The sequence below is a fragment of the Drosophila albomicans genome, chromosome 2R, assembly GCF_009650485.2.
Source record: "Drosophila albomicans strain 15112-1751.03 chromosome 2R, ASM965048v2, whole genome shotgun sequence".
In the NCBI taxonomy this organism is placed as follows: Eukaryota; Metazoa; Arthropoda; class Insecta; order Diptera; family Drosophilidae; genus Drosophila; species Drosophila albomicans.
In genome coordinates this window covers 15,342,552-15,362,351 of record NC_047631.2, presented here as the reverse complement: position 1 = coordinate 15,362,351, position 19,800 = coordinate 15,342,552, and the positions used below count along the sequence as shown (strand labels likewise).

General features: G+C 43.7%; 3 protein-coding genes across 5 annotated transcripts; 1 reads left to right on the top strand and 2 right to left on the bottom strand.

Annotated features, from left to right (window-relative positions):
- Positions 1-918: 918 nt before the first annotated feature.
- Positions 919-2,715, bottom strand: LOC117573442 (uncharacterized). Its single transcript, XM_034256662.2, has 3 exons — positions 2,151-2,715; positions 1,529-1,651; positions 919-1,465 (listed from the first exon to the last, which is right to left on the bottom strand). Exons 1-3 carry the CDS (start codon positions 2,575-2,577, stop codon positions 1,071-1,073), a joined length of 945 nt encoding a protein of 314 aa, XP_034112553.2. The 5' UTR covers positions 2,578-2,715; the 3' UTR covers positions 919-1,070.
- A 3,252-nt stretch (positions 2,716-5,967) lies between these two features.
- On the bottom strand, positions 5,968-9,694 carry LOC117575945 (uncharacterized). 3 transcript variants are annotated; one of them, XM_052007208.1, is made up of 6 exons: positions 8,775-9,694; positions 8,386-8,593; positions 7,954-8,325; positions 7,428-7,895; positions 7,210-7,362; positions 5,968-7,148 (listed from the first exon to the last, which is right to left on the bottom strand). In XM_052007208.1, exons 1-6 carry the CDS (start codon positions 8,841-8,843, stop codon positions 6,094-6,096), a joined length of 2,325 nt encoding a protein of 774 aa, XP_051863168.1. In that variant the 5' UTR covers positions 8,844-9,694; the 3' UTR covers positions 5,968-6,093. The 3 variants fall into 3 exon arrangements, with proteins under 3 accessions (XP_051863168.1, XP_034116297.2, XP_051863169.1); XM_034260406.2 differs by having other exon boundaries at positions 8,386-8,632; positions 8,775-8,860; XM_052007209.1 differs by having other exon boundaries at positions 8,386-8,621; positions 8,775-8,860.
- A 930-nt stretch (positions 9,695-10,624) lies between these two features.
- Positions 10,625-16,219, top strand: LOC117575946 (glutaredoxin domain-containing cysteine-rich protein CG31559). The gene is made up of 2 exons (XM_034260407.2): positions 10,625-11,873; positions 15,515-16,219. Exons 1-2 carry the CDS (start codon positions 10,881-10,883, stop codon positions 15,986-15,988), a joined length of 1,467 nt encoding a protein of 488 aa, XP_034116298.1. The 5' UTR covers positions 10,625-10,880; the 3' UTR covers positions 15,989-16,219.
- The last annotated feature ends 3,581 nt before the right edge of the window (positions 16,220-19,800 follow it).

The following is a 19,800-nucleotide window of genomic DNA, read 5'->3' as shown; positions in this document are numbered from 1 at the left end:
ACATCATCATGATAAGGCGTTTTTAGAAGCACTACTTATTTGCATTAATTATGACAGCACTTTCTTTTCATTAAGCGCTTACATAACTGACCACAAGTCCATTGTAATTTATTTAGCGGGAAATAAAGGATAAATTTTGGTGTAAATTGGGGCGAATTTTATTTCAGCTGAGGAATCTATTGTCTGTAATTCAATCCCATTTGCAGCCACATGCCCCTATTCCTGCATTGCCTCGCCCTTGCTATCAGCCGTGGCAATAAATTTGACTGCTGCTCTGGATCATTAAACATGTTCGCATGGCCCAATGGGCGCTTATCGCCCATGTTTGCTGGACGCTTAGCGAGTTGCTATTCATGTGGGCCATAAATGGATGCAAACAGAAGAGAACCACAGAAGTGAGTGAGTGCGAGTGGATGTGCTCTGGCAACGTGGTTTGCGCTTCTGTTCGTGGCTGACAGTGATCCAATCAATAGCACCGCCTTCTAAAGCATATTTGCTTAACTTAATCATTTACATATGTAGCCAGATGATAGCTAGTTGTTGTTGTTGTTGTTCTTGTTGCTGTTGGTTAGCTTGTTGGCCTATTAACCAGTTAGCTGGAACTTTCATATTTACGATATACATTTTATTTCGGTGGGCGCCGAGAATCACAGAGACTACTACGTATAATAAACATATTGATTTTCGTGTGCTGCTGCCGTAGATTCACTTCTTGGTGGGGCACTTTTTGCATACACCGATATATTATTTCTGTGCGGCCAGGTTAAATTGTTAGGTAAACAAAAGCGTGCTGCTGATAAGGTACAAGTAAACACACACGGCCAAGACGTCGTCACAATTTACGCATGCCTGCGGGGGATGGAGCATATTCTTTTTATCCGGAAAATGTGCGTGGGCGAAATAATATTTGATCAACTGTTGCGAACATTTAGTTTATTAAATAATTGTGTAACCTAAATTATAATAAGTTATTTAAATTAAGCAAAAAAAACAATAACGTTGACCATAACAATTTTTACTAGGACTCATCTCTGGAACCTGGCACGAATCTTTTTCTTTTCCACTCTCACTCAGTGAATCCGCTTGCTGATGGTGTCCAGATAGTTATAGCCATTGTACGCCTTACTCGTGGCCCAGTCTTTGCTATAGCCATTGGCATTCACTTCATGTGCACTGGACGGATTGTAGCTGTTGGAGAAGCTGCTGCCTAGGAACTGCGAATAGTCTGCTGGATCGGAGTCGTAGACATGCGAATGTGTCTGCACCAAGTGTGGATGTATCTTGCACATCGTCTTGTACTTCAGATAGTGAATGAGCCAACCTGTGCCGCCCACCAGTAATATATTCATGCCCAGAACTCCCAATAGCAATGTGACCAGGGTCATCTTCAAGTGGGCAATTTTCATTAATATAATCAGAGGAAGAAGAATGAGCCACTTCTTCTTCTTTCGAGCGCCACGCGATTCTGCAGAGATGCCATCGACTGTTAGCACACTTTCGCTAAAATTAATGACTTCATTAAGCTTACCAGACTCATCCAAAACCCTGGCGGCTGTCTCCTTGGGCAGCACCAGTTGCACGCCATGATTGCGTCCAAAGGTCTCAACGGACCGCTTGAGGAACTTGAAAATTCGCATTAGCTCACTGTCCCCTGATAGTGGATAGAGATACAAAATTCGAGGCACGCAATTAGTGCCAAAGTACAAATTGTTAATCACATTATGCGCTATTTGTTTATGTTATAAAAATATACATAAAGTATCTAGATTTCCGACGAATTTAATTAATTATGGGTATGGTAAATATCAGCAGTGTTTATCGCAATTAAAAGAGCAGCATAATATGGCTTTTGGCTTCTGTCTTTGCGTTGCTTCTGCTGCTATTTGCGATGCAAACAAAAGTGGTTAATGAAACAACACAACACAACTATGTACATAAGTGACTTGTGGTCTATGTGGTAGGTGAAACCCGTCCGTTCAATTGGATTGTTCAGATTGAACAATATCGAGAAAGCCTCCCCAGGCATCTATCTGCATAAAATGCTGCTGCTAATTGCCTTGGATAGTCACTTTCCCACTTGACCACCAGCGAACAGAGAGTTGTCAGAGTCAGAGTCAGCGTCAGTCAATCTGTCCATATCTTGGATTTACCTTCCAGGCTCTTGGCATCATTGAATACCATTATATCTTCGGCTGGTTCGCCCAGCTGCACCAATCTCAGCCAGCGCGGCTTGTCCAGCTCCCGCTCGTATTCATTGGGGAAGAAGCCCATGCCGTTAGTGGCCAGTTTCCAAATGAGCCTCGATGCCTTGTATTTGATGCAGGACACCAGATTGCGCGTCTCAAAGCATTCCCGCTGATTGCGCGCAATGTAGACATCACTGTGGGCAACCAAAGAGCCGCCGGCTCGTGACGATGATCGATCCGATTCCACATTCTTATTGGGGGGAGCAGCAGATGAAGTTGCCGTTGATGTGGGCGCATCTGTGGCGATCTGATCCTGTGCATTGCTGAAGTGAAGCAGTAGAATCAGCACCAATGCCATGTAGGCAGCGATAGTCCAACGCCAAAGTGGCATTTCTTTGCTGATTTGTATTGATGGATTGATTTTACGACTCTTTGACACTGTGAAACTGTGACAGAAACGAATCTCGCGTTCGCTGAGCTGACAACACCACCGCACGGTTGGCCGAGTGAAACACAAATGGAAACTAAAGGCGCCTGTGTACTCCTTTTATCACAAAGAGGCAACCGCATTACTGGCTTCGCAAGCAAAAGCAACAGCAGCGACGAATAGCAGCGGCAACATCGGCATCTAATGCTCATGCAGCATGCAGCATGCAGCATGCACCGGAATTGCGATTCCTGCTCGGGCGCAGCTGCATGCGCCACGATGTGAGTCAATGCAAGTGCGTTATTTTCTGGGTCACAGTCACAGCATCAGCAACAGCAAAAGCGAGTTTGAGGTGAGCGATCATTGAACAAGCGAGCGAACAGCGAACAACAAGCAAATTGAATCGCGTCCGTCGACTGGATTATGAGCGATCATCAAGCGGCCAAACTCTCGCAGCGTGTGACTAAAAGCAAAAGCCGCAGTGCAAAATACTGTCGCTGAGGCTAACGAAAGTGAATCCCATATTCGCATACGCGAGTATTTGATAGATACGAAACGCCTTGGCGCCATTCAAGCCTTGTCTAACAATGAATGAGCCATGCTTGTGGCTACCGCGATGCAAACTCTTGTAAATGATACCAATCAGAATAAGTGCGAATGCACTTAGGTGAGATTAAGTCTCACATGTAAGCGAACGATGTTCGAGCAGATCAATCAATAGATACACACTCCAACATGAATGTACATATCTGTTTTCATGATCATGATGTGCAATTTACATATTTTAACGAAAAAGTGTGCTTTGAATTGTGGCGAATTATAACCAGCTTCTGTCCAAGTGTGAGCATTGCTCGGTGTTGGAGTTGTAGTTGGAGTCGAAGTCGGAGTCGGAGTCGGTGCTCTGACCGTCTTAATTACAATGCTGCAAACGTTGCACGCGAAAGTTGTTGTTGTTGGCAGTGGCAGCAGTGCAATTGTTGCCCCTGTTGCATTATTGACCAGTGAAAGTAACAATTGGCGCACTTTGTCGACTTCGCTTCTTGTCATGCAAACAACTATCTCGTCATTATCTCGTGCATCAAGTGGACAATGCGTCTCGCATTCTCAGACAAAGCCACAACTGCGACATTCAGTTAATTAATTAGCTAAACCATAAATCACAATGATGTAATCATAATGCACTAATAGAACCTTGATTGATAGCCTCCTCCACACTCTCATTCTTCATTCATGGATCAACCCATTATAAAAACAAGTAAGAAAGTCGAGTACACTCGACTGTGAGATACCCGCTGCCCATTTTGAGTAAAAGCAAATTATTGCGGTAGTTTCCTCAAAATATACCGAAAATACTAAAAATATACCAAAATGTATATTTTGTATATCGATATAGTACAACATTCAAAATATACCATAGACGACACAATATACCAGATTGTCAGCCAAAGCAAGTAAGACCCCGTGTAAGTAGGCGTTTTTGTCCATACAAAAGTATTTATTTAATAACTTCTACAATTTTTATTAGATCGCAACCAAATTTTCAGGAATCACAATTACAATAGTTGTTATTGTATGTATATAAATTCTCTAGCACTAAAATTACGCTTGTTTTTCAATTTTTTGATTTGGGCGAAAGGGGCGTGGAAAAAATTTGAAATAAACTTGATCTGCTGGCAAACATAACAAGTGCTGTCGAAAAAAAATATAGCTCTATCTCTTATAGTCTCTGAGATCTAGGTGTTCATACGGACAGACGGACAGACGATCAGACACACAGACAGACAGACGGACAGACGGACATAGCTAGATCGTCTCGGCTATTGACGCTGATCAAGAATATATATACTTTATTGGGTCGGAGATGCCTCCTTCTACCTATAACATACATTACATACCCTTTTACCCTTGGGTAGCGGGTATAACTACTCCATATTCAAGGCTAAAGACGCGATGCAGCTGTGTGTAGAAAGTTTAGCCGCAATTGTTGTAAACATTGTTTTTAACTAGCCACAAAAATAATTATTTGAGCCACTTGTCTGCAGTTCGGCCAAAACTTAGCCAACAATAATGATTGGCCCCAGATCAAACTCAATTGCGATTGTGATGGCTGAATATTAAATCACGAAGCCAAACACAAGCGTGCCACTATTTCGAAGAAGACAACAACCGAGAGGCACGTGAAAGAGAGATAGAGAGAGTAGAGAAAGAGAGTGTGAGTGTGGGGTAGTAGGATTGCTGTGACCGCCCAAAACTACTTTTACGAGCGTCCGATGCGATGCCATCGATTAAACAAATTAAAGCTGGCGAGGACTATGCACATGCTTTGACTTTGACTTGGACTTGGACTCTGACTTGAAGCAGCACACAATAACCGGATAGACACTTTATTAGATAGGCTGGCCAGAGGCTTATTACTGTTTCCGCCAACTGACAGTTTCGACCATTAAAAATGATTTTGGTCTTCAGAAAGCAGTGAAATTTGTTGTTAATATGCGTTTAATTGGTTAGACTATTAATTGCAGCAATTAAATACAAAGGCAAGGTCAAATTCCTAAAAATGACTGTGTTACGTATCTAATCGGTCAGACGCCTTTTTGGTCAAAGAAACAGTATGCGCTTATATTAATAATGTAAACCCAGACCAATATTAAATCATAATAAACAATTAAAAATATAACTTTAAATATCCTGATTTCTCGCTATGTTCTATTTTAGTCAGAGTGTATATTAATAAATATATTTAATTAGGTTAAGCTACTACTCCACTAGTCGAATGCAACTTGAAACCAAATCAAACGTTGCTTAATTGTCATAAATAAAATGCAAAGAATTATTCAAAATAAATATTTATTATAATTCTATTCACATTTATTATTTGAAAGAAATTACGTACATTATATTTAAAGGCTATAATTAATTACTCTGAGTTAGTACACTTCACAATAGTTATAAATAAATAAGGAAACTATGAACTCAAAGTTGGCTGACAAATATTCGTGGTCTGTGTCTTTGCTGATTAAGCGGTTACTGAGTGAGGAGCAAATTAACCGGTGTGGCGCAACAATTACGTGTGGGGAATAGGTTGAGAAGTTACTAAGTGAGGAGCAAATTAACCGGTGTGGAGCAACAATTCACGTGGAGAATAGGTTGCAAGCCACGCTTGCCAAGTTTGTGCGTGTCTCGGTAAAAATTCACGCTAAATTTCGAAATACCAAACCGTGAACAATAGAGGGCGCCATAGTCTTTGTTTATCAACTTGGATTTTAACCCCATATATTGGTAATGGCAAACGGTTAAAAATTGTGTTTTCTCAGTTAAGATAAAAACCAACAAATTAATTTCAATAGATGGCGCTAATTTAAAAATGTAACAATTTATTTTGAAAACTCTACAAAATATACAGAGCACTCATATCACTGGCTCTATAAAATAAAATCAATTGATAGCTTAGACTATGTAAATATTAATTAACAAATGAAATTAGAGTACCATATTCTTACTGCTTCTGGCGCGTAGCAAACGCATGATCAGAGAGTTTTTATCAAGACCATATATGGAGGTTTGTTTACTTTGATCCTGCAACGACTCATCTGTCAAATAGTCCGAGTTTTGAGTTGTTGATATTTCGTTCGACATTGTGGAAGTGTCACTTGCTGTAGTTTTTGTAGATCTGTTTGTTGTGGTTTCATCAAAAATTTCTGTTGTTGCATCATCAATAATTGTGCTCTCTGCCTCTGGTTCGGTTATGGGTGGCAACGTGGTTGTAGCCGCAGTTGTTCTTGGTGGTGTTGTGGTAGTTGACAAAGTTGTTGGTGTTGGCGTTGTTGCAGCTGTGGTGGCCAAAGTGAACGTTGTTCGTGTGGTAGCTTCAGTTTCCAAGAATTCCGCTACTTGCGGAGTTGTGCCCATCATGAAAAGAATTTCGGAGTCCGTCTCGAGATTCATTAGCTGCTCTGCACTGGTGATGTCTTCTTCGATTGTGATTGTGGTCGTTGGGGCACGAGTAGTTGCAGTAGTTGTTGTGGTTGCAGCTGTTGTGAACATCAACTGAGTTGTCGGTGCCGGAGTTGTTGCAGTGTTTGCCCAATTGTACAGTGGATACTTTTCACTGTGCGCCTTCTTATGGCTGGTCTTCTTGTTGTACTTATTCTTCTCTTCGTCCAGACTCTGGTGCAACAGCCAATTGTCCTTGGGTGACCACAGTTTGGAAGTCACTGGCATCTTTATGGGCTGCGTCTCCTTGGGTGCGTAGCCATCAAAGCCAAAGAGTTCAATTTTACGTATCTTCCGGTTGCTCAAATCCTTTGGCGTGGGCGTGGGACTTTTAGGTTTTCTCAACTGGCGACGCGGAGTTGAAGTTGTAATTGCTTTCGGAGTTGTTGTTGGTGAAATTGTGCTGCTGCTCTCCACCTGGTGCTTGGTTGCATAGAGCATATCGTGAATGCGGGACGATGGCTTTGGACTGGGCTTTGGGATGCTCTGCGACACTTCATCGTTGAGTACTGTGCACTCGCCCTTATGTGTGATCTTCCAATCTGTCAAAACGATAGATTAAAAGTCAGGCAAGCTTAGCACACAAATCGCTTCTAAACTCACCACTGTTGGGATCCTTGCAGCGCACACGCTCCAAATAGCATTCGTTGATGATGGTGTAGCTAATGCCATTGCGATTGGCGCAAATCGGACTATAGACCGTTGGACAGGGCTTATCGCAGCTCCGGCAACTGCCGTCATACAAAATGGTCCAAGCTGTGGAATTGAAATACTCGTTACAGCTTGTTGCCAGCTAATCCTGCACAGCGCAGAGTGCTTACCATGGCCCACAGCTTGACTGTATTCCATCAGGGCGCAGACATTGGGAAATGTGCGACTCTCGCCATTAAAGCTGCCACAAACGGGTTCATTACTGAACACACATGGCTTCGACTGTGATTGTTGTTCTTCTGCCTTCAGCTGTGGCTTCTCCTCTGGCTTTACCGGGTCACTGCCATAAATGTGCCTGCTCTTGGGCATGGTTGCCATGTAAGGCTTTCGAGCAGGCAGCGAGTAACTCTTCTCCATGGTGCCCGAATTGCTGATGAACTGCGTGTGAAATGTGGAGGGAGCAAAGATTTGCACAGCATCCTCAGAGATCTCGAAGTCGTCTAGTTGATTGAGTTGCTTGTGACTGCGCTTGCTGCGCTCCACCTCCACCTTCGGCTTGTACTTTGGTTTGTATTTGCGACTGTGCTTCATCTTGGTGCTGTCTTCGCCACACAAGCCTTCGGAAATGACGCGCCAATCTAGCATATGAAATCAAACTTAGATAACGGACTACAAGATATGGCACACTGCTCTTACTTCTTCTGGTTCTAATGTTCTCCGCATTGACCAGACACTCATTGGAGAAAGTAGACTTTACGCCTGCATAACCAGCGCAGACAGGACGATAGACATTGGTGCAGGGAATAGGACGACGACGCTTGCGTTGACCCACGAACACAGTGTGTGCTGCTTGAGTCTGTTGCTTGGGTTGACTCTTTCTGCTGGGACAAGCGCCCCACTTGTAGACCAACCAATCGGATTTGGAGTTGCAGGAAGTGCGCGCCATCTCACAGCGATTCCTGAAGGTCTTTCGCTCGTTGGAAGCGACACTGACGCCACAAATGGGATGGAAGCCATCGTGGCACTCGAACTCACAGCTGGGCACGCAGTTGTGCAGAGCTACATCAACTGTAGGTAAGGGTAAATATTATTAATTTATCATTTATGAGGTAGAAATCTTCAACTTACACAGTGGGGCACCCATCAGATTCTCGCGCTGAGCCTTCCTTAAGTCGCACTCGTTCTTAAATAGCAGATATTCACCTTGACTTTGCGCACACATCGGAGTGTTGTCATTGGAGCAGAGCATTGTATCGTGATCCACTCCAGCTGCCTCATGGTTGGATATCGCAACAGCGAGCAGAGCCAGCAACACTCGAAAGCCAAGCATCATGTTCTAGATGATAGTTGTGTATGCTGAAACACTAAACCCACACTAAATGCTACTTGAGATGCGTTGGGTTCTTTTATACGAGCATCAGACGCGATGCAATGCTGCAGATACCAAAGATTGTATCGCTCGCCATTTGTTATCAGCAGCAGCACAACACGTGTGATAATCACTCTTGTGAACTTACAAGTAAACAAACTAGCAAAGTCTTCGATTGTCGCCAGTTGTGTTGGTATGCGACTATCGGGTTGTTCATCTCGTAAGTCGTCAAAAAACATATACTTATTGATGTTTCTATATTAGTTGAACATTTCACTTAATCAATTTGATTGCATTGTCTAATGCGCGGCTTCATAAGAATTTCGCTGTGGCACCTGCTACGTGATTTCTGGCTAAATTCGGCAACGCCACTAGATTCGAGATTCGAGATAAGACGCACAGTCGCCGCAATCGTCTCCGTCTCCGTCTTTCTCTCTCTCTCTCTCTGTTGCAGTCGCTTTCGCAGTTGTCACAGTCGCAATAGCCGCAGTCACAATCACAATTGCAGCAAACTTAGCAATTGCATTGATTGTGTGGTTGGCGTTGTTCTCATTGTTGTTGTTGGTTGCCGCTGCTGCAGCACAATTTGTGCAAAAGTTTATAAGTTACGAGCAAAAGTGTAGTATGAATATCTTTTCCGCACTTCTATAAACTGATTATGCGCATTTTCAGCTTTGCTTATCGACATTGCTTGACATTGCTCTGCCTTTAAAACTATCATCGCAGTTGGAGCCACGCAATTTGCTTACTGCATTTTTACAGCTCAATGAATTTCGTGCCATCGTCAGTGGAAATTCTCTAATATCCGGTCCATGAGTACTATGAGTGGCCGTCGAACTGTTCATTCAGCGAAAAAAATGCCAAATATTCGCACGCTTGTCCGTCCCCCAGTCTGAGATAAGCTTCTGCGCTGCTGATAACGATTTAACAAGTCTTTAACTCATGAAACGTGAACGATGTTCAGATATGCGTAGTTTGTTTTCGGGCATGTGCATCACTTGATCTCTCTCGATGATAAATGCCGGAAGTGCCGGAAGTTTAATTTATGACTACATATTATTGGATTTGATGGGAATCACTGAGTGTAAGAGAAAGTATAAGTTTTTATAAATACTTGTGTTACATATTTACTAAAAAGAGAGAATCAACCTTCTATTTTAGTTACACATAACTTTATTTTGAACAGGAAAAGTATCTACAAAAAACTCTACTGCTCTGTTATTTACTTCTTCAGTGTTTTATAGAAGATAGCAATATGAAATAAATTAATTAGTAATTTTCCTTATATCGGAAATTAATGTCATAAAGTAACGTTGTTGATTTTTGTTAGTTAAAGTTTATTAATAGAACAACTAATTTGACAACACATTCAGATGGCTAAGCACCGACTAATCCAGAAAGTTTCCATTAACCTAAAAAGTGTTTTTTCATCGCATCAATCCCCATCGACAGATTGCACAGATTGCTCTTCTGGGGCATAATGGCGATTTGAGAGCGCTATCAAGAGCCAGAAACCATCTGCTAGTCTATTCTTAGTCAGTATTGTCTTGACATAATCGTTGTCAAGTCATTGCCACGATTGCCACGGATATCGCTGCGGATGGCAGCGTTGTGGCAGATGTGTCTTTCAGTCTTTCTGCTGCGGCATTGAAAACGCAGCCCGAAGCTTCTTAGCCGCTAATGGCCAACAATTTTCAAAACAGAAACGGGCGCAAAATTGCAAAATTTAATAATGCGCGCCTAATGGAATACCCGTTTGCTCTCCTCTAGCTCGAAGCTCTAATCTCTTGGCTCGAAAAGAAAGCAGTAGTCGGGTAGTTGCTGAATCTCATCTCGACTCGATGAGTGTGGCTGAATACCACTCCGCATGGCAATAACTAGGTGAAATGAAGAAATGCGAGAAATGAGAGAGCGAGAGACGATCACTGGACGGTTAGCTGCCTCAGCTTGGCTTGTCTTCACTTGGCTTTGGCTGCCAAGTTGTTTGGCTGCTTGGATCGCGGCAGCTTTGTTAGAGCTGCGGGAAAACACACGACGCAGTCTAACGACAAGAGCTGAAGCATAAAGACATGCGAGGACGGGTGCAACAACCGATAGAGTCAGTGAACGCATTGCATTCAACAAAGAAATAAACAACTAGCTAACTAAAATAAAAAATAAAACTTGACATAAGAGCGAGTTGTCAGACTGTGTTTTTTTAGTGCTAAACCTAAAGTTAAGTGCTTCGTCGTCAGTTCTGTGCCAAGTACTCATTATGGTTGTGCAAAAGGCAGCCACGCCCACACTGCCAGCTGCAGCCGTTGCTGACAGCCCGGCCAACTGTTACATGCAACAGTACCAGAAATATGCAACACACTGCGAGACCGCCGACAGCGGCAACGGCAGCGATCTCGAGAGCAACAGCGGCCCCGTGCAGCCAGCCCTGATCCTCATGACTGACGACAGCGAGGAGAGCGAACCTTCCTCCCTGAACAGCGACCAACTCAACTGCAGCGCCACGGAGTATGTGCGTCAGGCGGCAGCCAAGCCAAGTGGCCAGCTCAGGCAGCGTCACAAATCATTACGCATGCTCGGCACCTTGCTACCGGACTCTCTGCTACGGGACATACGCGACAGACGCAGCAGTTCGGAGTATGTGGTGCAGTTCACCAGCCCCGCGGAGGTCAAGGACAAGCCGTTAAACCGGCACCCGACTGGCCGCGGAATCGCAGAAGCGGAGGCGGAGGCAGAGACGGAGTTGTCAGAGCTGTCACAGTTGTCAGAGTCGTCGCAGACATCGCTGCGCTTATCGCGCGAATCACTCAACGAGGAGAGCATTGAGGAGTTGCGTGCCGCCGTGCAACGCGCCAACTTTGTGCAAACCGGTGAGGAGGCAACAGCCTCATCGCTGCCAGTCACTAACGGCAACAGCAACAGCAGCAGCAACGGCAACGGCAACAACCGCTCCAACAACAACTACAAATATGCCGACGATCAATACTACAGCTTTCACATAAACGAACACGAGAACTTCAGCAGCTTTGCGAGACACGGCGACGGCAACGGCGATGAGGGAGCCGGGGAGTTGGCACGACTAACGGAACATGAGCAGCACGACGTGTTCGCCGGGTATCGGGATGTGAGGAGCACAGCGAGTTCGACACAGTCAACCATACGCTCAGCAAAGGGAACTGTGCGCGGCGTTAAGAATCGTGTGCGCAATGGAATAGCCACATTCTTGCAGCTGCAGCAGCAGCCAAATGCCAAGGTAAGTAGCAGCCAATTACAACTTCGCTTGCGATTACGTAGCAATCGCAGCATGCCCTTTCCCACGCTTCTCCCGCAGCACTAGACAAACGTATACTTAACTTACATACTCCAACATGTGGTAGACCCATAGAGACCCCAACACAAACTCCCCCCAATTGAGTCACTTGCTTATGCAATCTGAGTGCGCATCTTGGCGAATTGCTTACCAAGTTGTTGTTGCTGTTGTTGTTTCTACTGTTTACAATTGCCTGCACGCTTCGAAGGAGAAAGTGCTAGCAAAACAATTGCCGTTTTCAGCGCCAATTGTTGCTGCTGTCAGTAGTCAGTTGTTGTTGCTTTTCAATATCTTTCATTTTATTTCACATTTGGTATTTATGTCTTGTATGCTCTCGGTGCTCGCCTTGCTCGTAATCTAATGAGCTGCGATTCCAAGTCTCTCCCAGCCACCTCCGTGTTCAGTGTCTTTTCTCTATTGGTTCCCATTACTTTCTGTGTATTTCTTTGAGCAATTACACACTCGTATGTATAATGAAAACCGTTAAGTGGCTTATTTTGTCGACACTCGCCAGCTTCAGCTTTAGCCGCAGCTTTGGCTTATTTAGCTTACTTATGTAGATATTGGATAGTAGCGTTTTTTTTTTGTGGTTTTCTTTTGCTCCCCTGAGATACTCGCAGCTTAAGTGACTAATGGTGGCTTCGAGATTGTGCAGTTAGAAAACTGAAGAAACAGTTAATCATAGAAAGTGAGCGATGTTAAATGAAATAATCATTTCTATGGGGCGTGTTCAGAGGTCTTATTGGGAGTGAATTTAAACAGAGGAAGAACTTTTAACTATTTCCGTATAAAATTGTCTGTCCACCTTGAGTGAGCATTAAAAAAAGTATCTTAAAGTAATGGCCTACAACAGTTACATTTGTTTTATCATGCATCAAAATCAGCTCATCTATAACGTACAATTTATGTAAATATCCAATGCACAGATGAATATTATTTTTGAGAGTTGTTTTTTATGCTCTTTAACTTTTATTATTAGGTTAGTCAGCTGCGTGCATTTCTCTTCTTCCACAAAAAAAAAAAAGAAATACCAGGAAATTTCCCTTTATCTATTTTAATGCTCAGATTTAAGATCAGTTTAATTGTTTTGTTTGTCTGCTTCTCTGTTGCTGTTTGCTGTTGTTGCTGTTGTGGTTTGTGCACCGCAAAATGTTGTAGTAGTTTTTACTTTTCACTTTCGTAGCCATAGAGCTTGACTTGATGAATTTGATGGAATGTTTAGAGCAGCAACAGATCAGCATAATTTAGCCAAATGCCAAAGAAAAGAAATGTTTTATGGCTTTATAGCGGCCCACATGCAAATTAGCCCCGTCTAAAGAAGCCAACACGAAGCTCAAACTTCAACTTAAATTCGAGGCTAACAATGCGGACGCATTGTGAACATCTGCATAACAATAACAAAAGTGAGATGCTGCCACTAATTATAATGCAGTCAACTCAATTCGTATGAGTAGAGCAATCAGTATGAATCGAAAGTGAAAATGCTTGGCCATTGTTTTGACTGTAATCGGAATCTTTAGCGACCCTTCGACTGCCCTCGACAGCGGTAATTAGAGCAATCTGTTGCTGTTGCTTTGATGGCTGATGTCTGCCAAATTGGTTGTGTTTCCACAGCAAACGCACTAAACACATTGACTTCATTTTGTCACCTTCGAGAAGCAACAGCAATAACAACAGCAACAGCAACAGCAACTGCGACAGCAACTGCGACATCAACAATAAAAATATAAAGCGACAAATATAAAGCGTCTGTTGTTGGCATTGGCATTAGCCTCTATCTCGAAGTTTGTTGCTCAACTGTTCGATTGGCAATCACTCCAACTGACTGCTGCCTGGCCATACAAGTGACCTGCTTTCTCTTTTTACCAATTCATGCAGCAGCCACCGCAGCCGCAACAGCAGCAGCAACAGCAACAGCCACAGCAGCCGCAGCTGCTGCTATTGCTATTGCAATGTTGTTGTTGCTGCGTCTCGTCTCTTGTGGTTGCAGCTTGACAAAACCCCGAAAAAACTATATAAAAAACTAAATATAAAATGAAAATAGAAACAACAACAAATCAAAGTGCTGCGAGGTTAGCCGTGCAAATCACGTGTGTTAATTGTGAGTGCTGCTTTTGTTGTTTGGCAATTGAAAAACACAGGTTGAGACGGCCCCGTGCTGACATCGAGTCGAGCAGCCAGAGAAGAGCGTTAATCAGGCTCAGGCCTGAGTTTTCCCCCCTCTTCCACACAGTCAGCAGCAGGGACAATGGATTGGGAAAAACCGCCAGGCGACACAACGTTCACTTGGAGCACATTGAAAAGTTGACTTTCCTTTTGACCGCATCTGGCTTTGACAACTACTGCGACTAGTATAGGAGTAGATTTGGCTAGTTGCTCGAGTCGAGTCTTTGAACTTTTCATATTATTATTTTGCACAATAGCAATGGCAAATTAAAAGTATGTTTTCATCGTAAGTCATTTTGTTTTTTTGACACTGCATTTCAATGCTCTATTATCTTTTTCGCTGCAATCGTCTTTAATAGTAAGCTGTGTGTTTTACTCTAAGCTTTAATCTTGAGTGACGTGGTGTGCATTTCGCTGGCTGGCTAATTCTCGCTACACCGGTTTGTGGCGTCTCTTTCTAAAAGAGTCATAGTAAGTAAGTACTGGGGAATACTCTTTAACAGCCAGGTTGCACTTGCACAGTTCATTGATATCAGTGGCTGGCTGAAAGCAGTTCATTAGCCAAAGCAGACGGCACCAAAGTTGGCCAACTAACGGAAATGTTAATTGTCAAATGAAATGAGTGAACCCAAACCGGTTCACTCTTCGGCCTTACAAAATAAGCCATCATAAATAGTCGGAAAAACGTCAATCGTAGTTGTGTGTGTATGCGTGTGTGTGTGTGGGTAAAAGAGTGAGGAGACAGCTGCTGTCAATTGCCTAGCAGTTTTCCCATTATTGCTTAATTGAATTGATTAATAGGATTTTGAGTGACATGCAGAGTTGTTCGGTTACGTGAGACACAGACACAGCCGCAGACAAAGACACAAAAGCTAATGAACCCAACAGGTTGTACAGTTTCAGAAGTCGTTGACGATCAACATCTAACATGAGCGATTACATACATTCCACAGATTTGTAAATGTTGTTTATTTTTTGTTTTTGTGATTCTCGAATCCAGAGATTTCTCCCATTTAAGCATGAAGACCCATTTCATGGGGCAACGAATGCTGAAAATGTCGCTACATTGTAAGCATTAGATTTGGTCATGGTATTGTTTTATAGTTGCCCGCTTAAAGACTCATTTGTTCTTAATTTACTTTGTCAGACTTCTCTCTCGCTCCATTTGGTCGCGCCCCATTCTTTCATGCAGTCTTTAGTTCACGTCTTGCCATGACCGTTACAGAAGCCAAAAAACAATCTGCTCGATGTGGCGAATTCTGTGCCAATTTCAAGCTTTTTGGTGACCTGCTTTTCCAGCACTCACAGACACACACAGCACAAGACAACACAACGCAGCTGAAGAACTGGAACTTCCACTTCTTAACCAACTACAACTCCAACTAATCTTTTTCTTTTACTATTTGGCATTTTTGCAGTGCTACAAGGAGAAAGATCTAGGCAAGGTGGTTCTCTACACGACCAGTATGGGCGTCATACGAGATACCTACACCAAATGTGCCAACGTTAAGCAGATTCTGCGCACTCTGCTGGTTAAATTCGAGGAACGCGACGTCTTCATGAGCGTCGAGTATCAGGCCGAGATGCGCCAACGCATGCATGCCTCACATATCCGAGTGCCCCAACTCTATGTGGAGGGTCAGCATATTGGTGATGCGGACACCGTGGAGCGCATGAACGAGTCGGGCGAACTGCGACAGCTGCTTAAACCCTACAAAACGATTGCCAGCACTTATACCTGCCAGACCTGTGGAGGCTATCGACTGCTGCCGTGTCCATCGTGCAATGGCTCCAAGAAGTCAGTGCATCGCAATCACTTTACGGCCGAATTTGTGGCGCTCAAATGCATGAACTGCGACGAGGTGGGGTTGGTCAAGTGTCACAACTGCTGATAGAGACAGAAAGAGATCGCTGGACAGCTTCATCAGCATTGATTATAGCATTTAAGTGCATTGTTTGCATTTTGTATAACCAATAGATTGTAAGACCAGTTTAACGTAGTCAAAAATGAATGATGAATACACTAACTAACCATGTCTAGGTTTAAGTAGTAAATAGTTTCAATGGCACACACACCTTTGAGTTGTCTTTTGTCTTACTTCCGTGCTGTTATCATAACAATAAGTTGATGATAATCAATGCATAGAATTCTTAATGGAATGCAAATAATATTTATCTACTCGCAGAATTATACAAGGTAACAACTAGTTTTACTGAATATTCCTTAAATGCTTTCAGCTTTCTTTCGAGCTTTTTTTAATTTTATGAGTATTACTCTGAAAGGGATAACAGCAGTTTGCCTGTGTTTCCCTATCTCACTTTCTTCTCCTCCTCCCACTCTCCTTTGCTCTCTATCTTCATCTATTCCTTTTCTGTTGGCAATTATGTAAACCTGCTTCACTCTGACTCCACGCCGACCGTGCAATTTTCTCGCGCCATTTAATTTCTGTCGGCCTGCCCTCCTAGCCTTTGGGTTTGGGTCTTCAGCCTCCAGTTTCAGTTTCAGCTTCAGCTACGGCTTTGGCTTCAGCTCCAGTTAGCCAGCTTGCCACTTGCCTGTTTTGCCACTCCGGTTGTCCCATTTGCCATTGCCATTTGCTTTTGGTGTCTTTGTTAGTTATTGTTATGGCGTTTTTAAATGTTATTTTCCACTTGGCTCACACTTTTGTTAAGTTTCCGCCCGCCCACACTTACGCACTGACCAACCAACTGGTCAACTGCCTGGGTTGGTCTGTGCTGGGCAATCTGACCAGCCAACTGACCAGGCCAACTGACCCTGGGCGGGCAGCAACCCTTGCTTCTTCAGCATCAGCGGGGCGCTGTTAAAATTGTTGTGTTTCCGCATTTGCTTGTTGGCGACTGTTAGCAGTGGCCCCGGATCGTTAAATTCACAGGCGGCTACATTGTAATTACCAAGCGTTGAGCTACCAAGCGACCCATCGAGCCAACCGAGCCACCAACTGGCCCAAATCCTCAGTCAAGGCAACTTGATTTATGCGGCAACAGCGCCGCCGACGGCATCGGCATTTCCATCGTTGTCGTCGTCGGCGTCGGCGTCGGCGTCGGCGTCGGCGTCGTCATCGCCGTCGTCATACGCAATTTTTCATAAACAATTTGGCACAATAACACACACAATGTAGCGAGTGGAGTGAGTGAAAGAGTGAAATGAGTGAGGGTGAAAGGGAAGTCAAAGGGGTTTTGAGCTATTGCCGAGGGGCGGTGGGAGGGAGGTTGGTTGGGTGACTGCCAAAAAACGTGCAATATTAAAATAAATATTGTAAATGCCGGTAATGCTGGCAAACGGCGGCATCGACGCTGAGCGGCTTGTGGCCACAGCAGGACTGGCAAAGCTGACAGCACTGCCAGGACCTGTCGCCGGGCTTCAGTTCCGTTGCGTTACCAAAAAATTGTTGGCTTGCCGGGCTGGCTGGTTGGCTGGCCCAACTGCTGGCAGTTAAACCTTTTAAAGGCACACTCCGGCCGTGGCTGCCATTGTTAACTTTATCCACCGTAATTAGTTTATGCGCGCAATTTCATGTGCATTTCGGTCATTAAATATCTTGTTGCTGCTCTTGTTGTTGCTGTTCTCGTTGGTGTTGCTGTTGCTTTTGCTGTTGCTGTTGGCATTGCCTTTCAGCTGCTGTGTGCATTATTATTTTGGCATACTTTCCGGCAGTAGCTCCAATATGTAGCCAAAGCGATGGGGCTTATTCCTAATACTGCATACTTTTCGGCGCAGGTGTTTTTCCGCGCACTAAAAATTTGTCGCTGTGTTTGTGACTGAGAATACGTATGTGTGTGAGTGTCTGTGTGTGAGTGTAGAACTGTTCCCAATTGGCGACAAATAAAATTAGGAACACATTATGTTTTCGACAAAAACTTTGAAATTGTTTTGCCACAACCTTCCGCCACGCCCCTTTCTGCCATCATCATGCAGCTCATTACGGCTACTGTTACTGTAACTGTTACTGTGGAGTTGGTGCTGGTGCTGGGGTTGGGGCTGGGCTACAAATCACGGGCAGCTACTCAACGGATTATTAAGTGAAAATTATGGCACTCCTAAGGCTCATAAAGCATTCACAATGCTTGGACCGTTAGCAGTCGCGGTTAGTTACATTTTTTATTGTCATATATAGTATTTGTTGTTGTTGTAGCTAATGTTGTTGTTGTCGTTGTTGTCGCTTTTGTTGTTGCCCTAACCCATTTGGTGTCTGCCATAAAACTAACATAGCTCACATTATGGAATAGCCCAGACAACCAGAGACTTCACCGCATTCGTAGTGTGCATAAGTTTTAATCTGCCTTTGTTACAATCAGTTAAGCTTTGGGTTCGGGATGTGTGGGCACGTCTCTTCTTTGGATGCCGCTCGGGTCACACAGAAGCCTGAATGCTCATCGAAAGCATCAGCTTGACTTATAAGCCAAGTTGCAGCTTAAATGGGAATAATCTTCAAAGTCCGAGTCGGTACTTTACTATCTCTGCTTTGATATTTACTAAAACATTGCATGTAAATTCGTCGACTACTAAAATCAGCTTTACTTTCTTCACTTTCTTATCAAGAGTGTTGCCCGTGGCATCAGCAAGGTTTAATACCCTCGGTATTTGGGCAAGAGTGCAAAAACAATTCACAAGTTGCACGCAGTAAATAAAATAAAATGCGAAAGAGTGCTGCTAAAAGTAAGTAAACAATTGATTAAAATTTATGCGCTTTATCTGCTCTTCAGACGCACGCACACACATACATACACTGGCATAATCGAACTTCAGCACAGTGGGGTAAAAAGTCATTTTTGTCGAATTAGAAATGGAATAGAATAGAAATTCTGATGTAGAAATTCTGATGTTCAAGATTTGTTTCATAGTTTCTAACATGAAAAACCTCTTGAATTGTAGTTAATTAAATTACAAAAGATACTTCAGAAATGTACCCCACTGTGCGATGCTGTATAGATACTTATAATAGACCAGCAGCCGTTCGCTTTTATCGAAAGTTCGCCTTTCAACTTGATTTTGTGGCGGGGAGTGAGTCGGCTGCTTGTGGTTGGGTAAACAGCATTTTGATTAAATTATTTTAATGGTAAGTAAGAGATATATGGTTAATATATACACACATGCATATCCACACTTCGAGCTAGTCCCATCGCTATCCCATTCCACCCACCGCCCGCCGCCCACCTCTCGCAGCTGCAGTCAATTAATTCAGCTGCGAACTATTAAAGCACACACCGGGCGCTCATAAATTGAGTTTGAAGCGCGACTTGCGAGCGCGCAACCACAACGGCAGCCGAGTCAATTCTCTGCTGGGAGTTGTAAATGAATGAATATTTCATAGATGCGAATACGTAGCCAGACTCAGACCCAGATGCAGATGCAGACACTCCTAAAGGGATGCCAAAGCTGTTGCTTGCCTCACAAACTCTCTGCTCTGTATTAGCCAACAGGCCAAGTCAGTCCAAGCGCAGTTCAGCAGCTCGGACAGTTTCGTGGAGCGTGTTTGAGTTTGAGTTTGGATTTCGATTTGGCAGCAAACGCTTCTGATGCGCCCTTTGCGCATCACCTGCCCGCATGTCCTGCCTCGCTCAGGCTTCACTTTGTACTCAGTCTGTCTCTGTTTAACTCTTTGGCTGACTAGCAAATATTTATTGAACACGATTTGCTCGTTAGGCGGACGCAATACACACACTCACATACTCAGGCATAGAT